General features: G+C 40.1%; 1 protein-coding gene, 1 long non-coding RNA gene and 1 pseudogene across 2 annotated transcripts in view; all 3 read left to right on the top strand.

The window, feature by feature from the left end:
* LOC142074738 (uncharacterized) overlaps positions 1 to 19,786 on the top strand; it is a 181,939-nt gene that overhangs the window by 55,701 nt on the left and 106,452 nt on the right. The window lies entirely within an intron of this gene.
* Positions 176 to 955, top strand: LOC142074987 (shieldin complex subunit 3 pseudogene; annotated as a pseudogene).
* LOC142074737 (trafficking protein particle complex subunit 13-like) lies at positions 779 to 19,087 on the top strand. The gene is made up of 5 exons (XM_075135600.1): positions 779 to 832; positions 12,770 to 12,869; positions 14,887 to 14,971; positions 15,711 to 15,838; positions 19,030 to 19,087. The coding sequence occupies exons 2-5, from the start codon at positions 12,790 to 12,792 to the stop codon at positions 19,043 to 19,045; spliced, it is 309 nt and encodes a 102-aa protein (XP_074991701.1). The 5' UTR covers positions 779 to 832; positions 12,770 to 12,789; the 3' UTR covers positions 19,046 to 19,087.

Genomic DNA, 19,786 nt, shown 5'->3' with positions numbered 1-19,786 from the left:
CCTAGCAATGTTTTTCTTAATATGGTAGTATCTTATTTTTTTTATACTACTTCTGCTTTAGGTCCTGTTTTCCACTGATCTTTGCAGCACGGGGCAAGGAAATTCTTGTAAATAGGATGCTTTGGTCTAGATTTGAGAATCTTAATCAAGAGACTGTTCCTTTTCTTAAGAATAACTGGATTCCTACTGTACAAGCATGGAAGTGGTCTTGCATTGTTGACCACATCAGAGAGAGCTAATAAAACTGCAGAAATTTGCAGAAGCAGCAGTGAGGGAGTTTCCCATTCATCAGTTACTGAGATTTACACCCTGGTTTCCAAATGATCTATACAGACTTCCCCTCAAAACAAAAAAGCAACCACCTGTTATTTCTTGTGAGGAAGCAGAAGAATTGAAGCAATTTTCTACACCTTCAGAATATATTGTAGGATCTCCTGATTATGACTGCACAAAAAATCTCATTGAGTTTCAGTCTAACATGAAACATGGGCAGACTTTAATCCAAGCACAAACTGTTCACAGATCAATTAACTTGGACAATCAAGGAGAACCACCACTTAATGGAAACTTAATGGAAAACAAAAATTGAAAAGGTCTTGGAGTGTCTCTCTCCCTAGCCCTAAGCTTAAAGAAAAGATTCTTCCTGTATCTCAAGAACTCTGGAATAATTTGGAAAGACTAAAACTGCATGTGTTTTACAGAGCAAAGTGGACAATTGAAGTCTATATGTAATAATCAGAATTTGGAGGTCATCTGGATAAAACTGAATAGACCCATCAAACAGAATGAATTGCCATCTTGCAATGCTACTATCCAAAGATCTGTGGGACAGGTATGGATTTTCTGTGATATGTTATACTGTGAATATGTTAGAAATATTCTTAGGGAAAAGCTAAGCCTTACTGATAAAATGAATTTGCTTGTACATAAATTTGTAATTATATTTAGTTTATAATTGTAAGTTAGAGTTTCATAATATTGCTGTCTGAAGTACTGGAGTTTTTAAGCAGCTTAGAATATACAAACTTTAGAACAACTGATGAATTAACGAGCAGAAAATATTTAATATTACTTTGCTACAGTTTTTAAATTGTAATAATATATTTATTTAACTTTTTTTTTGCCAGGAAACTTATGAATGGTTCTATTAAGATTAGTAAGTTTCTGTTTGGTTTAGTACTGCATTTTGTAGCTTTTCTCTACCTCAGTGGTCTAAAGGAAAAAAGTAAAAATAAAAATTCCAGGCTATTATGGCAAGCTGTGTCAGATAATAAAAGTTATGCTTTCAGTCAAGCAAAGTACATCCTCACTGTGCTGCTTTGTTTGAATTTAGAAGGAGATGGAAAATATTAAGTGAGTTGTTATAATCACTACAAGGATCTGTAGTTATTTTTGACACTGAGACTTTCAAGATCTGATTATTTCCTGAAAGTAGTGTGTGTGGTGTTGTTTGGGGTTTTTTTTTATTTTTTTTAAATGAAGGCGTAGCCCTCGCATGAAATACAGACTTACTTTCTGTTGCATGGATATGCTGTCTTAATAATGTTATCCATATTTTCCCAGAAATATTAATGAAAATTTCAGTGGAAGTTGTGTGCTGAAGAATAATGAACAACTTTAGCATTTGCTGTTTTATGACTTTGGTAATAAGATTATTATTTCCCCCCCCGATGTTTCTGGTCTTTTGTCTATGACCAATATGGGAGCCTCTAATTATATTGGGGAACAAGAAAACACTAACTTCCTACAGGTCAGGAAATGAAGAAATCGGACTTCTATCTGTAAACCTCTATTTGTTGTCATTATGGGAGGTAATGATCTCTGAGGATATGGATGTGTTTTATGGTGGTAAAAAGCTGAGTTCAGTATGACTTTTTGTCACCTGAAAGAATAAACTGTTTCAAGGTCACGCTGTCCCTGCTCAGTGTGATATTTGGAGGGTCAGTGGAGAAAATAAACTGGGATCTATATGACTGCATGGGTATGTATTTCTCTTAGGGACCCCTCCTAACTCCTCTCCAGATAATTTTGCTGTAGCTGGAGATCAAGGTCTGTGGCATCTGGAAAAGGAGGAAAATAAGTGAATGGTATTTGCAGATTGTTAGATTATCATTAAGACCGATCAAATAAAAGTGAACATAAACATAACAGAGATCCCTCTGTGTGAAAACTAAATAAAATCCCCTTGGACTTTTACTTACATTTTTCTTTTGATGACATCCTTATGTTGGAATAATTATATTTTATTATAGGCATTACATATCTCTTTGTAGCTTAAAATTAAGGATATTGCTCAATTTGGATCATTGACATGTATTTCTAAACTTTGAATGTTAAGGCGGTCTTATATTGACATTTGGGGTGTTTATGTGACATTTAATATTACCGCTTAGCAAAATTGATGTAAAATGCTGTCTGGAGTAACTGAGGGTCTTTATTAGTTTTAACACTTATATAGCTGAGTTATTTCATTGAAATTATTCTTCTGAGCTTAACACTAATAGTAACAAAGTTACTTTGTGCAGTCAGAATTTTTAAAGATATAATGTAGTAGAATGCAACGTGATTTGAGTTTCATTTAATGTTGTATTTTGTATCTAGGATCTTAGAAGAAAAGCAAGAGATGAGAGGTAGTCCTGCAAAGATACAATATTTTCTAATATTAATTTAGTAGTCCCATCAAATACGATAATCTACATATCTTAATTTATGTGTGTTTTGACTTCATTCAGTGTTTTTATTTTAATTTTATTTATTGCTGTTATCTTTGTTTTAAACATGTGACTAAACTTGAGCTGTAACTGTTCCTTTAGAAACAGTCAGCAAGTACTAGTTTATATGAGCTTACTGTAGAACTGAATACAATTAGGTAACTGCTAATAATACAATTCCACTATATTTATTTAATACACTGACAATGGAGCTAAACAAACATCATGCTAAATAGGAGAGATCAGTGTCACCATTCAGAGGTAGCTGTCAGCTTTCTGCTGCTTTGGGTTGGCTTGTATATGAATAATGATACATACACTACCAGCTGTGAGCACCTCAGCTGGATAACTGTCATGTAATAAAACGTGAACACCGCATTGGGTTTCTCTATAGAATTCTTACAGTCTTGGATAGCACCAATGTACAAGCTGAAATCCAGAATTTCATTTTGAACTCTTCCAGAAATCCTTAGTTCATATGCATGTATAATTCAGTATCTATCTTTTTCATTTTCAATGTTGAATCTGGTTCTCCATTTACTCTGTTTTGTATATTTTGGGGCTTTTTATTTACCTCATGGTTTTAAGCCTTCAGAGGTGATGTTTGTCAACTTTTCACCATAACAAAGAGAATGTATTACCATTTTAATGTGAAAACTGAGATTTGTTCATGTCGATGCTAACTTGCATAGGTCTGCTGTATGGTAGTGTAAGTTCTTGTGAACCAATACAGCCCACTACATCCAAATGTGTATCAAAATAATTGAATATTTTACAGTTGGAAATAGTGAATGCTGACTGGATGTATAAGATAGCATATAAGATATACAAAAGTACAATAAAGATAAAAGTACAATACATGTGTCAGTTTAAGGATGTAGATTAACTTGTTGCATTTAAGAGAAATCCCTTCATTTTTTTAGTTTTAGTTTTCAGAAAATATATGGTTTTATGTTTGTTAAGTTTAGAAGAAAAACGAATGAGCGATTTTTACATATTCAGATCAACACCTAAGTTTACAAATGCTCAACTTTAAGTTTAATGCAAATGCTTTCATGTGAAGCTATGTGCACGACTAGGGACTGTTGTGGTTTAACCCGGCAGGCAGCCAAACACCACAAAGCCGCTTGCTCACTCCACCCACCCCACACTGGGATGGGGGAGAGAATCGGAAGGGTAAGAGTGAGAAAAACTCGTGGGTTGAGATAAAGACAATTTAATAGAACAGAAAAGGAAGGGAAATAATAATAATAATAACAATAATAATGATAGAATATACAAATTGAGTGTACAAGCCGAGCAATGCCCAAAAAACAGCGATTGCTACTTCCTGGACACGCCTACCATTCATATACTGAGCATGACGTCACATGGTATGGAATACCCCATTAGCCAGCTGGGCTGGCTGGCTGTCCTGGCTATGCTCCCTCCCAGCTTCTTGTGCACCTGGCACAGCATGGGAAGCTGAAAAGTCCTTGACTAGCAGGGTACTTGGAAACAACTGAAAACATCAGTGTGTTATCAACATTCTTCTCATACTAAATCCAAAACACAGCACTAGGAAGAAATTGAACTCTATCCCAGCCAAAACCAAGACAGTATCCACCCCTTATTCTATACCATCTACGTCATGCCTAGGTCTCACATTTTCCAATACATTCCAATTAATCACCACCACCTTTCTTGTCTTTTGATATATACACAGAGATATCATTCCCTTAGTCTATGGGCCATCCCTCTAAAATGTCCATTGAGTTCATTTAGTCCATGACTTTGGGCTCCATCTGTCATAACAGTCTTGCAGGGCCAGAGAGATGGTGTGTGGTGTTGGACTGTTGCATCCTGAAGCCAGTTCTGATTCCAGTATTGCTGCGCTCGTCCGGTTCTATCATTGTTGCACTTTGCTCAGTTTCATCGGAGTTCATTCTTCATTAATCTGGGTAATTTTTACTACAATACCATTGATAGCAACCATAGAAGTGATGATATACAATATCACATAGCAATTAACATCTTACAATCCAGTTCACTGGCTATTTTCACCCAAAATCAAATCCCCTTGAGGTACACACCAGACTTCCCCATCCTTTCGCATTACCCACCAAGTGCACCCAGGTCCTTGAGCAAAAGCAATCCCACAGATGGGTTTTCCCTTGCCAGAGGCAGGAGTAACCCAGACTGTCTTCCCCAGCATATTTCTTATGTGCACAACAGGGACGTTATGCCCCTCTACAGTAAGAAAAAGCTTTGATTGCGCAGGGCCATCTCGATTGAAAGATCCCCTGGTGTTGACTAACTAACCAGGTGGCTTTTGCTAAATGTGTGTCCCAATGCTTGAATGTCCCACCACCCATTGCTCTCAGCGTAGTCTTCAGCAGCCCGTTGTATCATTCGATTTTCCCAGAGGCTGGTGCATGGTAGGGGAAGTGATAGACCCACTCAATGCCATGCTCTTTGGCCCAGGTGTCTATGAGGGTGTTTCGGAAATGAGTCCCGTTGTCTGACTCAATTCTCTCTGGGGTGCCATGTCGCCATAGGACTTGCTTTTCAAGGCCCAGGATGGTGTTCTGGGCAGTGGCATGGGGCACGGGATATGTTTCCAGCCATCCGGTGGTTGCTTCCACCATGGTGAGCGCATAGCGCTTGCCTTGTTGGGTTTGTGGGAGTGTGATATAATCAATCTGCCAGGCCTCCCCATATTTATATTTCAACCATCGTCCTCCATATCAAAGAGGCTTTACTCGCTTGGCTTGCTTGATGGCAGCGCACAATTCACATTCATGGATAACCTGGGCAATAGCATCCATGGTTAAGTCCACCCCTCGATCACGAGCCCATCTATATGTTGCATCTCTGCCTTGATGGCCTGAGGTGTCATGGGCCCACAGAGCTATAATTAATTCACCCTTCTGTTGCCAGTCCAGATCCACCTGAGCCACTTCAATCTTAGCAGCCTGGTCCACCTGCTGGTTGTTTTGGTGTTCTTCAGTGGCCCGACTCTTGGGTATGTGAGCATCTACATGACGTACTTTGACAACCAGGTTCTCTACCCGGGCAGCAATATCTTGCCACAACGCGGCAGCCCAAATGGGTTTACCTCTGCGCTGCCAGTTGTTCTGCTTCCATTGCTTCAACCACCCCCACAGGGCATTTGCCACCAACCATGAGTCAGTATAGAGATAAAGTACTGGCCATTTTTCTCGTTCAGCAATGTCCAAGGCCAGCTGGATGGCTTTCACCTCTGCAAACTGGCTCGATTCACCTTCTCCTTCAGCAGTTTCTGCAACTTGGCGTATAGGACTCCATACAGCAGCCTTCCACCTCCGATGCTTTCCCACAAGGCGACAGGACCTATCAGTGAACAGGGCATATTGCTTCTCATTTTCTGGCAGTTTCTTTTACAGTGGGGCCTCTTCAGCACATGTCGCCTCCTCCTCTGGGCATATTCCAAAATCTTTGCCTTCTGGCCAGTTCGTGATCACTTCCAAGATTCCTGGCCTCGGATCCTCTGTATCCCCGACTCCAGAACCCTAAGGGTCGACCTTGAGTCTCCCCTGGTGCTTTCTGCCAGAGGCTCCAGGTAGGGCCATTCTCCCCGGCTGCGGTGTAGAGCACATTCTTTACATCTTGTCCTGCCTGGACTGGCCCAAGGGCTACTGCATGAACTATCTCCCATTTAATTTGTTCAAAGGCTTGTTGTTGCTCAGGGCCCCATTTGAAGTCGTTCTTCTTCCAGGTCACTTGATAGAGAGGGCTTACAATCAGGCTGTAATCTGGAATATGCATTCTCCAAAAGCCCACAACGCCTAAGAAAGCTTGTGTTTCCTTTTTGCTAATTGGTGGGGACATGGCTGTTATTTTGTTGATCACATCCATTGGGATCTGACAACGTCTGTCCTGCCATTATATTCCTAAAAACTGGATCTCCTGTGCAGGTCCCTTGACCTTACTTTGTTTTATGGCAAAGCCGGTCTTCAGAAGGATTTGGACTATTCTCTCCCCTTTCTCAAAAACTTCTTCTGCTGTGTTGCCCCATACAATGATGTCATCAATTTATTGCAGGTGTTCTGGAGCCTCACCCTGTTCCAGTGTGGTGTGGATCAGTCCATGGCAAATGGTAGGGCTGTGTTTCCACCCCTGGGGCAGTCGGTTCCAGGTGTACTGGACGCCCCTCCAAGTGAAAGGAATCTGTGGCCTGCATTCTGCTGCCAAAGGGATTGAGAAGAATGCATTAGCAATGTCAATTGTGGCGTACCACTTGGCTGCCTTTGATTCCAGTTCATATTGAAGTTCTAGCATGTCTGGCACGGCAGCACTCAGTGGCGGCGTGACTTCGTTCAGGCCACGGTAGTCTACTGTTAATCTCCACTCTCCATTGGAGTTTTGCACTGGCCATATGAGACTGTTAAAGGGTGAGTGAGTCTTGCTGATCATTCCTTGGCTCTCCAGTTCACGAATCAGTTTATGTATAGGAATCAAGGAGTCTCGGTTGGTGCGATATTGCCGCCAGTGCACTGTTGTGGTAGCGATTGGTACCTGTTGTTCTTCGACCCTCAGCAACCCCACAACAGAAGGGTCCTCCGAGAGACCAGGCAACGTGGACAGCTGTTTAATTTCCTCCGTCTCCAGGGCAGCTATACCAAAAGCCCACCGGTACCCTTTTGGGTCCTTGAAATACCCTCTCCTGAGGTAGTCTATGCCAAGGATGCACGGAGCCTCTGGGCCAGTCACAATGGGGTGCTTCTGCCACTCATTCCCGGTTAGGCTCACTTCGGCCTCCAATACAGTTAACTCTTGGGATCCCCCTGTCACTCCAGAAATACAAATGGGTTCTGCCCCTTCATAGCTTGATGGCATCAGGGTGCACTGCGCACCGGTGTCTACGAGAGCCTTATACTCCTGTGGGTCTGATGTGCCAGGCCATCGAATCCACACAGTCCAGTAAACCCGGTTGTCCCTTTCCTCTACCTGGCTGGAGGCAGGGCCCCTCTAGTCCTGGTCATAGTATTCCTTACTCACTTCTTGCAAAGGCAAGTCAAGAATCTCTTCATTACAATCCAAAGTAAGATCAGGCCTTCTACTCTGTCTGGGGAACTGTTCACTGGAAACTGGACCGTCGTGAGACAGCTTTTTTCTGAAAGTTGGAGCAGCATTTTTCCTGGGAGAACCCCCTTGTGTGATTATTTTTTGCAACTCACGTACCTGTGCCTCTAGGGTCGAGGTAGGTTTTCCATCCCACTGCCTCATGTCCTCTCCGTGGTCATGCAGGTAAAACCGCAGGGTGCCCCGTGGTGTGTACTTTCTATATCCTCTCTCTTGAGCAGAAGAACGCTGACTCCTAATGGCTGAGATACTGGTCTGTACAGGTGGAGAATAGGACATATCCTCTTTGAGTTGCTGGAACTCCCGGGACAGTTTCTCCACAGCTGAGACAAGGGAGGAAGAGAGACTTTCTTCGTATTCCCGGAGTCTGCCAACCGCGTCATCCACCGTTGGTGCTTCTTCCTCTTTCCAGCACAGTACTGCCAACGAACTAGCATGTGATGCTAGTGCACTCCATACTAACTTCTGCCACATGGGTCGCATGCACTGGACTTCATCTGGATCTTTGGGTACTTGCTCGTTGTCCAGGTCACTATAAATCACCTCCAGCACGCCTAATTCTCTCAGGTACTGGATACCTCTCTCCATGGTGGTCCACTTGCCTGGGTGGCATATAACATCTTCCTTGAAGGGATACCTTTCCTTCACACCTGACAGCAGTCGCCTCCAGAGGCTGAGGACCTGTGCCCCTTTTCCAATCGCTTTGTCAATGCCCCCTTCCCTAGCAAGGGATCCCAGCTGTTTGGCTTCCTTCCCCTCTAATTCCAGGCTACTGGCCCCATTATCCCAGCATCGGAGCAGCCAGGTGACAATATGCTCGCCTGGACGATGGCCGAAATCTTTCCGCATAACTTGCAACTCATTCAGGGATAGGGATCAGGTGGTTTCCGTCTCGTTTATGAGTTCTTCCTCTTCCTCCTGCCCTCCTCGTGATGGCCCTGCTTTTCCATCATCCCTTTCTAAACAACCTGACTTCGCCTTACAAGATTTCTTCTTCTGTACAGGGACGACGGATACCAGCAAGGGTTGGTCCTCTGGTTCAGCTGTAGTACCTGTTGCAGGGGTTGGAGTAGCCGCAGTGCCCGTCGTGGGGGTTGGAGTAGCCGCAGTGCCCCCCGTTGCGGGGGTTGTAGTAGGCGCAGTGTCTGTTGTGGACGTTGGAGTGACCGCAGTGCCCGTCTTTTTGTTATCAGATCCAGAGACCTTCTCTCCCCCTTGAGGGTTCTGAATAGTGTTGAACAGGGCTTGGTAGGCATGGGCCAGGCCCCAGCACGTTGCAGTAATCTGGGTCTCTCTGGAATTGCCAGGGTGACAGCATACGTTTTCCAAATATTTCACTAGTTTTTCAGGATTCTGCACTTGTTCAGGGGTGAAGCTCCAAAACATTGGAGGTGCCCACTGTCCTAGGCACTTGCCCGTACTACCCCACTACCCTGCCACTCATAACTATCCAGCCTTGGGGCAGATCTCTGGGTGGTATTCTTAAATAGTTGTTTAACCTTAAACAAGGCCTGAAACGCATTCAGGAGACATAGCAATAGGAACACGCTGGTTTGAACATCCCAAGGATATTCAAAATCCTCAAGAGCTATTGTAATCAGCCTGGCAGAGAAGGGGAAGGTGAAGGAAGCTGTCTCCCCCGTAAATTGGCTCTCCAAGGAGAAGAGGTAAAAAGTGTAATTACTAATAGTTTCCGAGAAATAGCTCCTGAAGCACGGGAATGATGGCAGTGCTGAGTACAATCCCATGACCAATACTTTTATCATACCATAAGCCAGTGTTACACAGTGTAGCAAAGCAATAACCTTAATCCATCTCCCAGAGATGGTAATCCCCACAAAAATACCGACAAACAGCAGTATATACAGCCAGTAAGGTGCTACATACCAAAACTTCAAGTACAGATCCAACAACTCTGAGAGCAATAAACCAACATTGTGACCAGCGACTACTAAACTGATATAATGAATGCTTATAACAATTTGTTTTAACCTGCTTAGGTCAGATGTGTCGTTATGTCAATCCTTCGAGCCCCACATTGGGCGCCAAAAAGGACTGTTGTGGTTTAACCTGGCAGGCACCGAAACACTACACAGCTGCTTGCTCACTCCCCACACACAGTGGGATGTGGAGGGAATCAGAAGGGTAAGAGTGAGAAAAGTCGTGGGTTGAGATGAAGACAGTTTAATAGAACAGAAAAGGAAGGGAAAAAAAAAAAATAGAATATACAAAATGAGTGAAGCACAATGCAATTGCTTACCACCCGCCGAGCAATGACCAAAAACCAGCGATCGCTACTTCCTGGACATGCCTACCATTCATATACTGAGCATGACGTCACATGGTATGGAATACCCTGTTGGCCAGCTGGGCCAGCTGTCCCGGCTATGCTCCCTCCCAGCCTCTTGTGCACCTGCAAGAGCATTGGAAGCTGAAAAGTCCTTGACTAGCAGGGTACTTAGCAGCAACTGAAAATATCAGTTTGTTATCAATATTCTTCTCATACTAAATCCAAAACACAGCACTAGGAAGAAATTTAATTCTATCCCAGCTGAAACCAGGACAGGGACAGTGGTTTATATGAATAGGGAGCAACATCTTAAATGTGTAATACAAATAAATATAATGTAATTTTGAGTATTCTGAGTTAAAATAGCCTTTGAAAATACAGCTTTCTTGAAGCAGGGGGGTTTTTAATAGCAACATCTCAATGATTTTTGAATTTGTCAGTATCGATAAAATATTTTTTGTAATTGGGTTCCTGAGTTTTTTGTGATTTTTTTTGCTGGTTTGATTTTAAAGTTTGTGACTAAAAGAAAAAGCAGTTGTATAAATAATCTAGGCTTTTAGAGTTGTATGTCTATCTTGCATATGTTTTGGAGATTGGGGTGATAATGCAATCCCTTTTATCCTGGAGTGTGTGACTGAAAGCGTCCGTATTAGTCATAGTGTCCCATTCTAGAGCAACCAGGATCACAGAACAGGCTTTTAGCCTAGAAGAGTCCACAAAAAGATGAAACTGGTACACTTCTCCTGAAGTCCACAAAGCACTTAACGCTGTAACAGATATAAAACCTTTAGCACATAAGATTGAAAGCAGTAGATGTTAGTGTGTAGTCTAATCAAATCCATATGTTTGAGTTAGCTTTTAGGTTACATTGACATTGTTTATCTGAGGGATTAGATGCACCAAGGATGGTGAATCCCAGGAAGGCTCTGGTGAGATAAAGGCATGAAGACATTATTCAACCTCTGTAGAGAGTTAACTGGGCATGGCCTTGGGGGAAGAAACATGATAAGTCGGCCAAATAAGGGAGTACCAAGATAAGCACTAAGAGAACAGAAACTGCAGGTAAAACTAAAGAAACAACTACTTGAACTACGGGTGAACTATCCTGATTAGCATGGTAAAAAACCCACCCACGGGCAGGAAAGCCTCCTACCAACCAAAGCCCCTTCCCCACAGAATATGCGCAGTAAGAAGAGAGGACACTGTGGCTTTAAGTGAAGACGAGGCATTGCAAGAACCAATAGAAGTAAGGATGACTAAGTGTAAATGTAAAAGTACTGGTAACTTTTGCTCGGAGAGTATAAAATGTTTACCGTGTGTTAATTGAGGTGTGCTAGCTTTGCGGAGTTACCACCTAGCACTCATCTCTGCGCAGACATGAAATAAATAAATATCTCGGCTCTGTGTATGAGATTGGCTTATTGCACACCGGGTAATGGACCCTGCTTGAGGGACAAGAAGCGTGCCAGGGGAATAAAGCAAGAGGGAGCAATGGCATCAGCAGTGCTCTTGGATCTCATAGTTAGCAGAGAATTTGTTACATTGAAAATGGCCAGGTCATCCAAAAAGGTGTTACCCTCCCGAGGTTTCATACCCAAAAAACAAAACCCCACAAAAAACTTGTTTCATTGACCTTTTCTCCCCCCCGCCCCCCCAGTGATGAGGCTAACCAAACCTACTTTATTCACTAATATTCCAGTGACTTGTGAAGAAAGAGATTTGCCAGGTATGTCTTTTCTACTAACTGGTTATTATGTACGTATTACCAGGCTTAAGCAATATGAGTGTCTGAGACACTGAGATGTTAGAGGTGTTTTACAACCTCCCATAGACGGTAATCTGAAACAGCAATATATTTTATGTTTGGTGATGGCTATAGGCAAATACCAAGGTGCACTCTACAACTATTGACCTACAGCTTTGAGAGCTTGGTGATTATATTGCAAACACGTGACCTCAAAGTCTGAGCAATTAAGCACAATATCCCTGTAGATGCTGTTGTGGGGTAGGGAGCATGCATATATTGTAAGATGGAAGGCAGCTGTAAGAAAGAGAAATGTGTAATTGTAGAAAACAAGTTTGGCATTACTATCTTTATCTGGAGAAAACTCCCTGCTAATTAGAACCAACACATGAATGTTCTATGGAAAATGATTTTGCAAGCATCACCACTTTTGAATTGTGTTATGCTTGGTGTATAGAAAGGCATAAATTGGAAGTTTCTGGGTTGTCCCTCAGTAATAGTTGCAGTCTAGAAGTCAAGTATAAGAAAGAGGCAAAGGAAAGATCCAAGAAAAGAGGATTGTGTGGAACTGCAAAGCAAGTGAGGGAAGAAAGTAAGTGGGGCTGATTAGTTCTGTTATGTAATATGCTTTACTCGGGCAGAATTTCCCTTAAAGTTTAATGTTAATTTGAGCAAGGCCTTTGGGATTGGGCCCTTCAGCATGTATACTGAATGATTTAATGGACACAAATGCCTGGAAGTAAGTTATAATTTATAGACAGACATATAGATATGTATTTTATCCCTAAATAAGTTGGTTGTAAATTAAGTATGTCTAAAATAAATTATGACTAAATAAGTGATTAAGTGTCGTAACTTAAATGCAGACAAAGCTTTAGAGTTGGCAAATATTTAGATACTAGCATTTTGATGTTTCTACAGGTAACCTATTTAACCAGCTCATGAAAGATGATCCTTCTACTGTAAAGGGAGCAGAAACTTTGATGCTGGGAGAAATGCTGACTTTGCCTCAAAATTTTGGGTAAGAATGAATTATTATAATTGTAGCATGCAAGGTTTAGGATTCATTTAACAGTAATGTGTTTATTACTTTTTTTGAACATCATTGTTATGCAATGAGATGTGCAATCATTTTAAAAATAATCTGTGGCTTGATTTATAATGTGAAATAATGTATAAATGTGTGCTGCCTGATGTTCTTTGTCTGTAGCCTAACTCTGAATGTAATAAGGATTGGAAGTTGAAATAAATTTGCACCTGTGGGTGAATTTCTAACATAATGCACTACTATAAACCACAGCTTATACTGACAGAGTTTACTATGGTGTTTTTTGTGGATACTGTAAGCTATCTTCTTCTCAGATTTTTGTCTAGAAAAAAATTCTGGTTGGTTTGTTCTCTTTTGAAATTGTTTCTCTTAGAAGGATGACATTTAGAAGTATGGGTGTGAAATTGCCAATGTACTTTTAGGCTTTGATCTGGCAAACTCTTAAGCTATTCTCACATTTGACTCTTGGGAAGAATCCTGTTGCCTTCTGGATATAAAGAGAGAGAAAAACATTTGACCGCTATGTCTGATGCAGCTCTGTAATCATAGCAAATGGGATTCCCATAATAGAACCCGTTGCTTCTAATTTAAGCACTATATTGACTTGTGTGCTCTGAGTAGGGTTTACTGCAACTTATATGTAAGCCTCTTCTAGGGCCTTCACAGACTGCCTCTATGTAGCATTATAAGAACTGGAGCTAGTAATTGGTATTGGCAAGGTTGCTGAACAGCTTAAAATATTGTGGTGGGTTGACTCTGGCTGGATGCCAGGTGCCCACCAAGCTGCTCTATCACTCCCCATCCTCAGCAGGACAGGGGGAGAGAAAAATATAATGAAAGGCTCATGGGTCGAGATAAGGACAGGGACATCACTCAACAATTACTGTCACAGACAAAACAGACTTGACTCAGGGAAATTAATTTAATTTATTGCCAATCAAATCAGAGTAGGGTAATGAGAAATAAAACCAAATCTTAAAACACCTCCCCCCCACCCCTCCCTTCTTCCCAGGCTCAACTTCACTCCTGATTTCTCTACCTCCTCCCCTCGAGCGGCGCAGGGGGATGGGGAATAGGGGTTGCAGTCAGTTTATCACGTATTGTCTATGCCACTCCTTCCTCCTCACACTCTTCCCCTGCTCCAGCGCGGGGTCCCTCCCACGGGAGACAGTCCTCCACGAACTTCTCCAACATGGGTCCTTCCCACAGGGCTGCAGTTCTTCACGAACTGCTCCAGCGTGGGTCCTTTCCACATGTCCTTTCCACGGGGTGCAGTCCTTCAGGAACAGACTGCTCCAGCATGGGTCCCCCACGGGGTCACAAGTCCTGCCAGAAAACCTGCTCCAGCGTGGACTCCTCTCTCCACGGGGTCACAGGTCCTGCCAAGAGCCTGGTCCAGTGTGGGCTCTCCATGGGGTCACAGTCTCCTTTGGGGTGCATCCACCTGCTCCGGCATGGGGTCCTCCACGGGCTGCAGGTGGATATCTGCTCCACCATTAACCTCCATGGGCTGCAGGGGGACAGCCTGCTTCACCATGGTCTTCACCACGGGCTGCAGGGGAATCTCTGCTCTGGCGCCTGGAGCACCTCCTCCCCCTCCTTCATCACTGACCTTGGTATCTGCAGAGTTGTTTCTCTCACATATTCTCACTCCTCTTTTCCGGCTGCTGTTGTGCAGCAGTTTTTTCCCCCTTCTTGAATATGTTATCACAGAGGTGCTACCACCGTCGCTGATTGGCTCAGCCTTGGCCAGTGGCGGGTCCCTCTTGGAGCTGGCTGGCACTGGCTCTATTGGACATGGGGGAAGCTTCTGGCATCTCCTCACAGAAGCCACCCCTGTAACCCCCGCCGCTACCGAAACCTTGCCATGCAAACCCAATACATTTATATAGATGTATATATATTAATTAAAACTTAAAGGTGTTTTAGTGAAATGTTATGTATTTTTTTAAAAAATAATTGTTACTAAACTTTTTTTTTTTTAACACAGAAATATATTTCTGGGAGAGATGTTTTCCAGTTACATTAGTGTACATAATGATAGTAATCAAGTTGTCAAGGACATACTAGTGAAGGTATGTGAAGATAAATCTACTTACTGGATTTATAAAAAATAAAATATGTTGAGTAGGTTTTCTGACAATATCTGGTATGTTTAATGCTAATATATAGACTTTAAGAAATATCTGTCCCTTTTTCCAATCCAGAAAATATCCCTGGAAATTGGAAACAATAAGAAATCAAAATAGGAATTATGATAGAAATCTTTAAAGATTAAAATAAAAAATTAGGATTGTATTTAAAAAAAAAAAAAAGAATAGGTTGTAAAGCTTCTCTGGAGAATTGGTGTAGCTAAACTTCCACAGCCGAAAAATTGGGGTTATATTCTCTTACTTGCACTTTCAATGAGGTAATTGAAGCGAGTCTCTGTAAAGCATGTGTTAACTTTTATTTTGCTTATATTTCAAATGAGTTCTTTTCTAGTGCATCTTTTTTTTGCATTTTCTGCTGAGCAAACAATACGTTGAGAATAGAAATTCTAGAAATCATTGTGGAACTCAATGTAAAAAGTAAATGGAGATTTTTTTATAAGCTGCATGTTAAAGGATTGGACCATTTATATATATTTTAGAATTGTCTTTAGCTTTGACAAGTATCTTGTCATCTTAACATATCTTAGTTGTATTATATGTATAAAAGTGTGTAGCTACAGAATGCTCAGTGAAACCTAGTACTTTTCAACCTAAGTTATTTTTCTTCAGATTGCTTTAAGCAGCTGTAGTTCTAACCAATGCTTTGTTTTTCTGTCCCCAGGCTGATCTTCAGACAAGTTCTCAGTGCCTGAACCTTTCAGCTTCTAGTGCTGCAGTGGCAGAACTTAAACCTGACTGTTGTATTGATGATGTGATCCATCATGAAGTAAAGGAAATAGGAACACACATGTAAGGTTTTAAATTTTTCTCTGTTTTTTTTTTTTTTAAATTATGGCAGAGCTTAATCAAGCTTAGATGAAACTGCAGCACATGCATGCTATTCTGTTTCTGCTTTGATATAGGCACAAAATTTAAAGTAATTAAAAATTATTTTTTAAAAAATTGTTTCTTTCAGCTTAGCTTGTGCAGTAAGTTACACTATGCAGACAGGAGAGAAGATGTACTTCAGAAAGTTCTTCAAATTTCAGGTATTGCATGAAGTATTCTACTCGTAATAAGTAGGTAAATCTGGAAAACCCATTTTAAAAGAGTTGATAACTTTAAAAGCACTTTTACATACTAAAAATATATTTTACTTTTAAAATTGAACCAGTAAAAACTATAGCTTCAAACTTCACATGAACTGATGATTTCTAATTACCATGCAGTTAAACATTTCAGAAGTAATAAATATTACCTCTTATAATTTTTATTCATTTATTGGGAAAGAAAAATCAACCCTTTAAAAAATCTTTTTATAGCAGCCAGCTTTATGATTATTTTTAAACAGAACAAGTATTGTTCATTCTGACTTTGACACATGTAACCTTTGAGTTTAGATTGTAAAATTCTTGTTTTGTTTTATTGTGTGTAACCTTTTTTAAATTGGAACTTAATGTATGTGTGTGTTTATTTAATGGATGTTTATTTTTTAGAGAAATATGCTGAGACTTGGGTAATTGTGGGCCCTTTTCCATAGAAAGGAGGATTAGGCGACATGCTTTACTGAATACATTTTTAGATATCGTCACAGACCTGTATCTTTTGCAAGTTACAAGTGATTTAATTTTGCTCTTTTAGCCCTATATTCAATCTAGATACTTCAGACAAAAGTATTTCAGTCTTTAGAAGGCTAAATTGCCATGTGCTACAGACAAAGAACACCCTAGTGCTGTTAGTACTTGTGGGCCTTGAAATGCCAGGTATTGATTAGGCAAGATGTTTATAGACAGTCCTAGGGAATGATCCCTACCAATTTTTGTGTTATACTCTCCTCTGAACTCAGAAACTCTGCAGTATTTCTTCATCTTTATTGAAGTTGATTTTCATCTTTGTGTGTTTTGTCTTGCTCTCCTTGTGAAAGTGTTTCCCTTTCAATTTCTCCTTTCTTTGTCCCCGAGGTGTTAAGTATTCTGTCCCTCTGTCTCCTCTAGGCTTTCTCTGATCTCTGATGTATGCATCTGCAGGCTTCCAGTTCTCATCTTCTCTCCCCTCCCTACCTTTGTTCTTGCCAGAGCCTCATTCAGGATTGTTGATTTGTCTCCTTTACATTTGATACAGACACTTATTTGGACACGTTTTTCAGGGGTCTACATACATATTGTAATTTCTATATGTTTTTTTAACTTAATCCAACACAGGCAACTTTAATGTCAAAATAGCTAAGGCCAGTTATCATCTGTCAAATTTGAAGCTTTTCCTTCAAAAAAAGGAAGCATAAGAGCTTCTAAAAAAGTATATGTACACTTTAACACCGTTCTGTAAATACTCTCTGATTCATTATGAGAAAAACACTTCACTGAGTAATTTTGGTTGTTATTTTTTAAATTTGACATGGAGACCCCAGGTAGAAAATCTGAGAATGAACAAACAAAAAAAAACGTTACAGACAACTGAACAGTGTTTATAACAGGAATTGATGGCTGCTAGTGATCGAGGTGCCGCCAGCTACTTTATAACATAAAAACCATTTTCTGTTTGACAGATTCTGAACATTTTCCATTATGTTTTCTAGGGTCGTTTAAGTTGAACTATTGTTACAATTGGCTTTAAACAGCTTCTTTTTCAACCATATATGTACTTTAATATTGATCAATAGTGCCTTTTTGTTCCAGAGCTTTCTCTGAGTAATTAACACCATTATTTTTATATGGAGAAGGAATGATTCTTTCTAGGGTTTGGTTGTTGTTTGTTTGGGTTTTTTTTTTTTTTGTGAACCTCACAATACTTATTTGATCTTTACTGGAATGCCACTTGAAATTTACTGGAATGAACAGAAAGACTTTGTTTATCAGAAGGAGATAGAAAACATCGGAATTTAGGGAAATGAATAAGCAGCTCACTGAAGTAAAATATTTGGGGGGGGAACCAACAAACACCTACATTAAAATTTTGACTTTTTTTCCCGACTAGAGAGAGAGATAGTTATGATTATTTGAAAGATTTTTAACATTATGGCTGTTATGCAAAAATCTCTATGAAGACTACTTTTTAACCTTGAATTCTTCAGGGCTAAAAACTTTGTTCACAACTTGGAACTTTAGGGGTCTCTCAAGATGCTGTACATTTATATGTAAACAAAAGAAAATTTTCCCTGTGTAAAGGAAAATAAATGTCTTCAGCAAGATAATTTAAATTTGTTTCCTTATAAGTATAATAGAAGATTATTTCTGAGTTATATCAATGCATATCCATTTCATATTTGAATGTGTTACCTGTAGGGGCTTTATGCACAAAATTCAAGCACTTAAGAACCAACATTTTATTATCACCTTTTACATCATCAAATTGTTCTCTCTTGCTGATTTAATCTTATGTGATTAAAATGTTGGGGTTTTGTGTGTGGTGTGTTTTTTTGTGGGGTTTTATTGTTGGTTGTTTTTTTTTAATTTCTTGTAACAGTTGCATTTTCAAGAAGGAAGTGAAGGCTAGTAATGGTTTGTTTCTTAAGCTAATCACATGAATAGTTCTCTATATCATTTATTTTTAGAGAAGCCCTCAGCAGCTTTTGTTTGCTGCAAAACACTGAAGGACTTGTAAATATTACATGGTTCTTGCTCCGTCTTGAAAGCAAGTGCAGACCACTTCAGGATACAAGATGGATGTAATGTTCTTTTAAAGACCTAGATCTACTCAGTGCACTGGATTTGTCTGGTTTCGTAAGAGGCCAGTGCTTAGGTGGAAAAGTATTTGTTATCAGTCTGAGAAAACTGCTCAGTAGCAAAGCAGTAAAGTGTGTAAATAAGAAGCAGCTAGCATATACTATAAATTGTGAGGTTTTAGATGAGTTGATTCTATCATATATTCCATTACGCATCTCTTCTGCTTAAGATAAAAAAAGAAAAATAACAATTTAGTAAAGATCCTACGCTTATAAACAGTTTATGCTGAAGTTGTCTGAGAAACCAATTGTCAATCTCTTTTTTTTTCATTTTATTCAGGTTCTTAAACCACTAGATGTGAAAACCAAATTCTGCAATGCTGAGGTGAGAGCTGTGTGTATTTGGGTTTGTTCTGGTGTGCTGGGTTTTTATTACTTCACATTAGGTGGTTAGATTAAATTCAAAGAGCTTCTTAAGTATGCAGTTTCTTAGAAAGATGATCTGTTCTAAAGGGAAAAAATTAGGTGGTGGATTTATATAAATTAGTTTAAAAAAATATCTATTTTTGATGAAGGGGAAAAGAGATGGTATCTAAGGCAGACACATCAGGACCTTAATGTAATTGACTGAAAATTTTGCATATTTTCTGCTTTCCCATGAACTCAAATATTTGCAGTTATTGCTTGTATATTTAGGCTGATAGAGTACTTACTGTAAGGGAGATTAATTGTTTGGAAAGCAGATAATAATTTACCAGACTGGGGAAATTTAAATTTATTTTTTTCCGGTGTAAATATGACCCCTCTGTTAAATTATTTAATTTTTAGGTTTGTGGCAGTTATACACAGTACTTCAAAACTAAATGACCTTATATATGCACTAAATATTTTTTGGACATACTCAGGCATCTGTCTTCAGCTATTTACAGGAAGAATTTTAATTGAAGGTGACTCAGATAGTGGAAACTCTTAAAAATTGCATACAGCATTCTTTTTATTTGTAGACATTCCCTGTGGATATATGTATTGTATGGGTCTGTTGTAGGGTATAAACTTCCACAATATCTCATTAGGAGTAGTTCATAACATAGGAAGTT

The sequence above is a fragment of the Calonectris borealis genome, chromosome W, assembly GCF_964195595.1.
Source record: "Calonectris borealis chromosome W, bCalBor7.hap1.2, whole genome shotgun sequence".
Lineage (NCBI taxonomy): Eukaryota > Metazoa > Chordata > Aves > Procellariiformes > Procellariidae > Calonectris > Calonectris borealis.
This window is presented reverse-complemented; position numbering and strand designations above follow the sequence as displayed.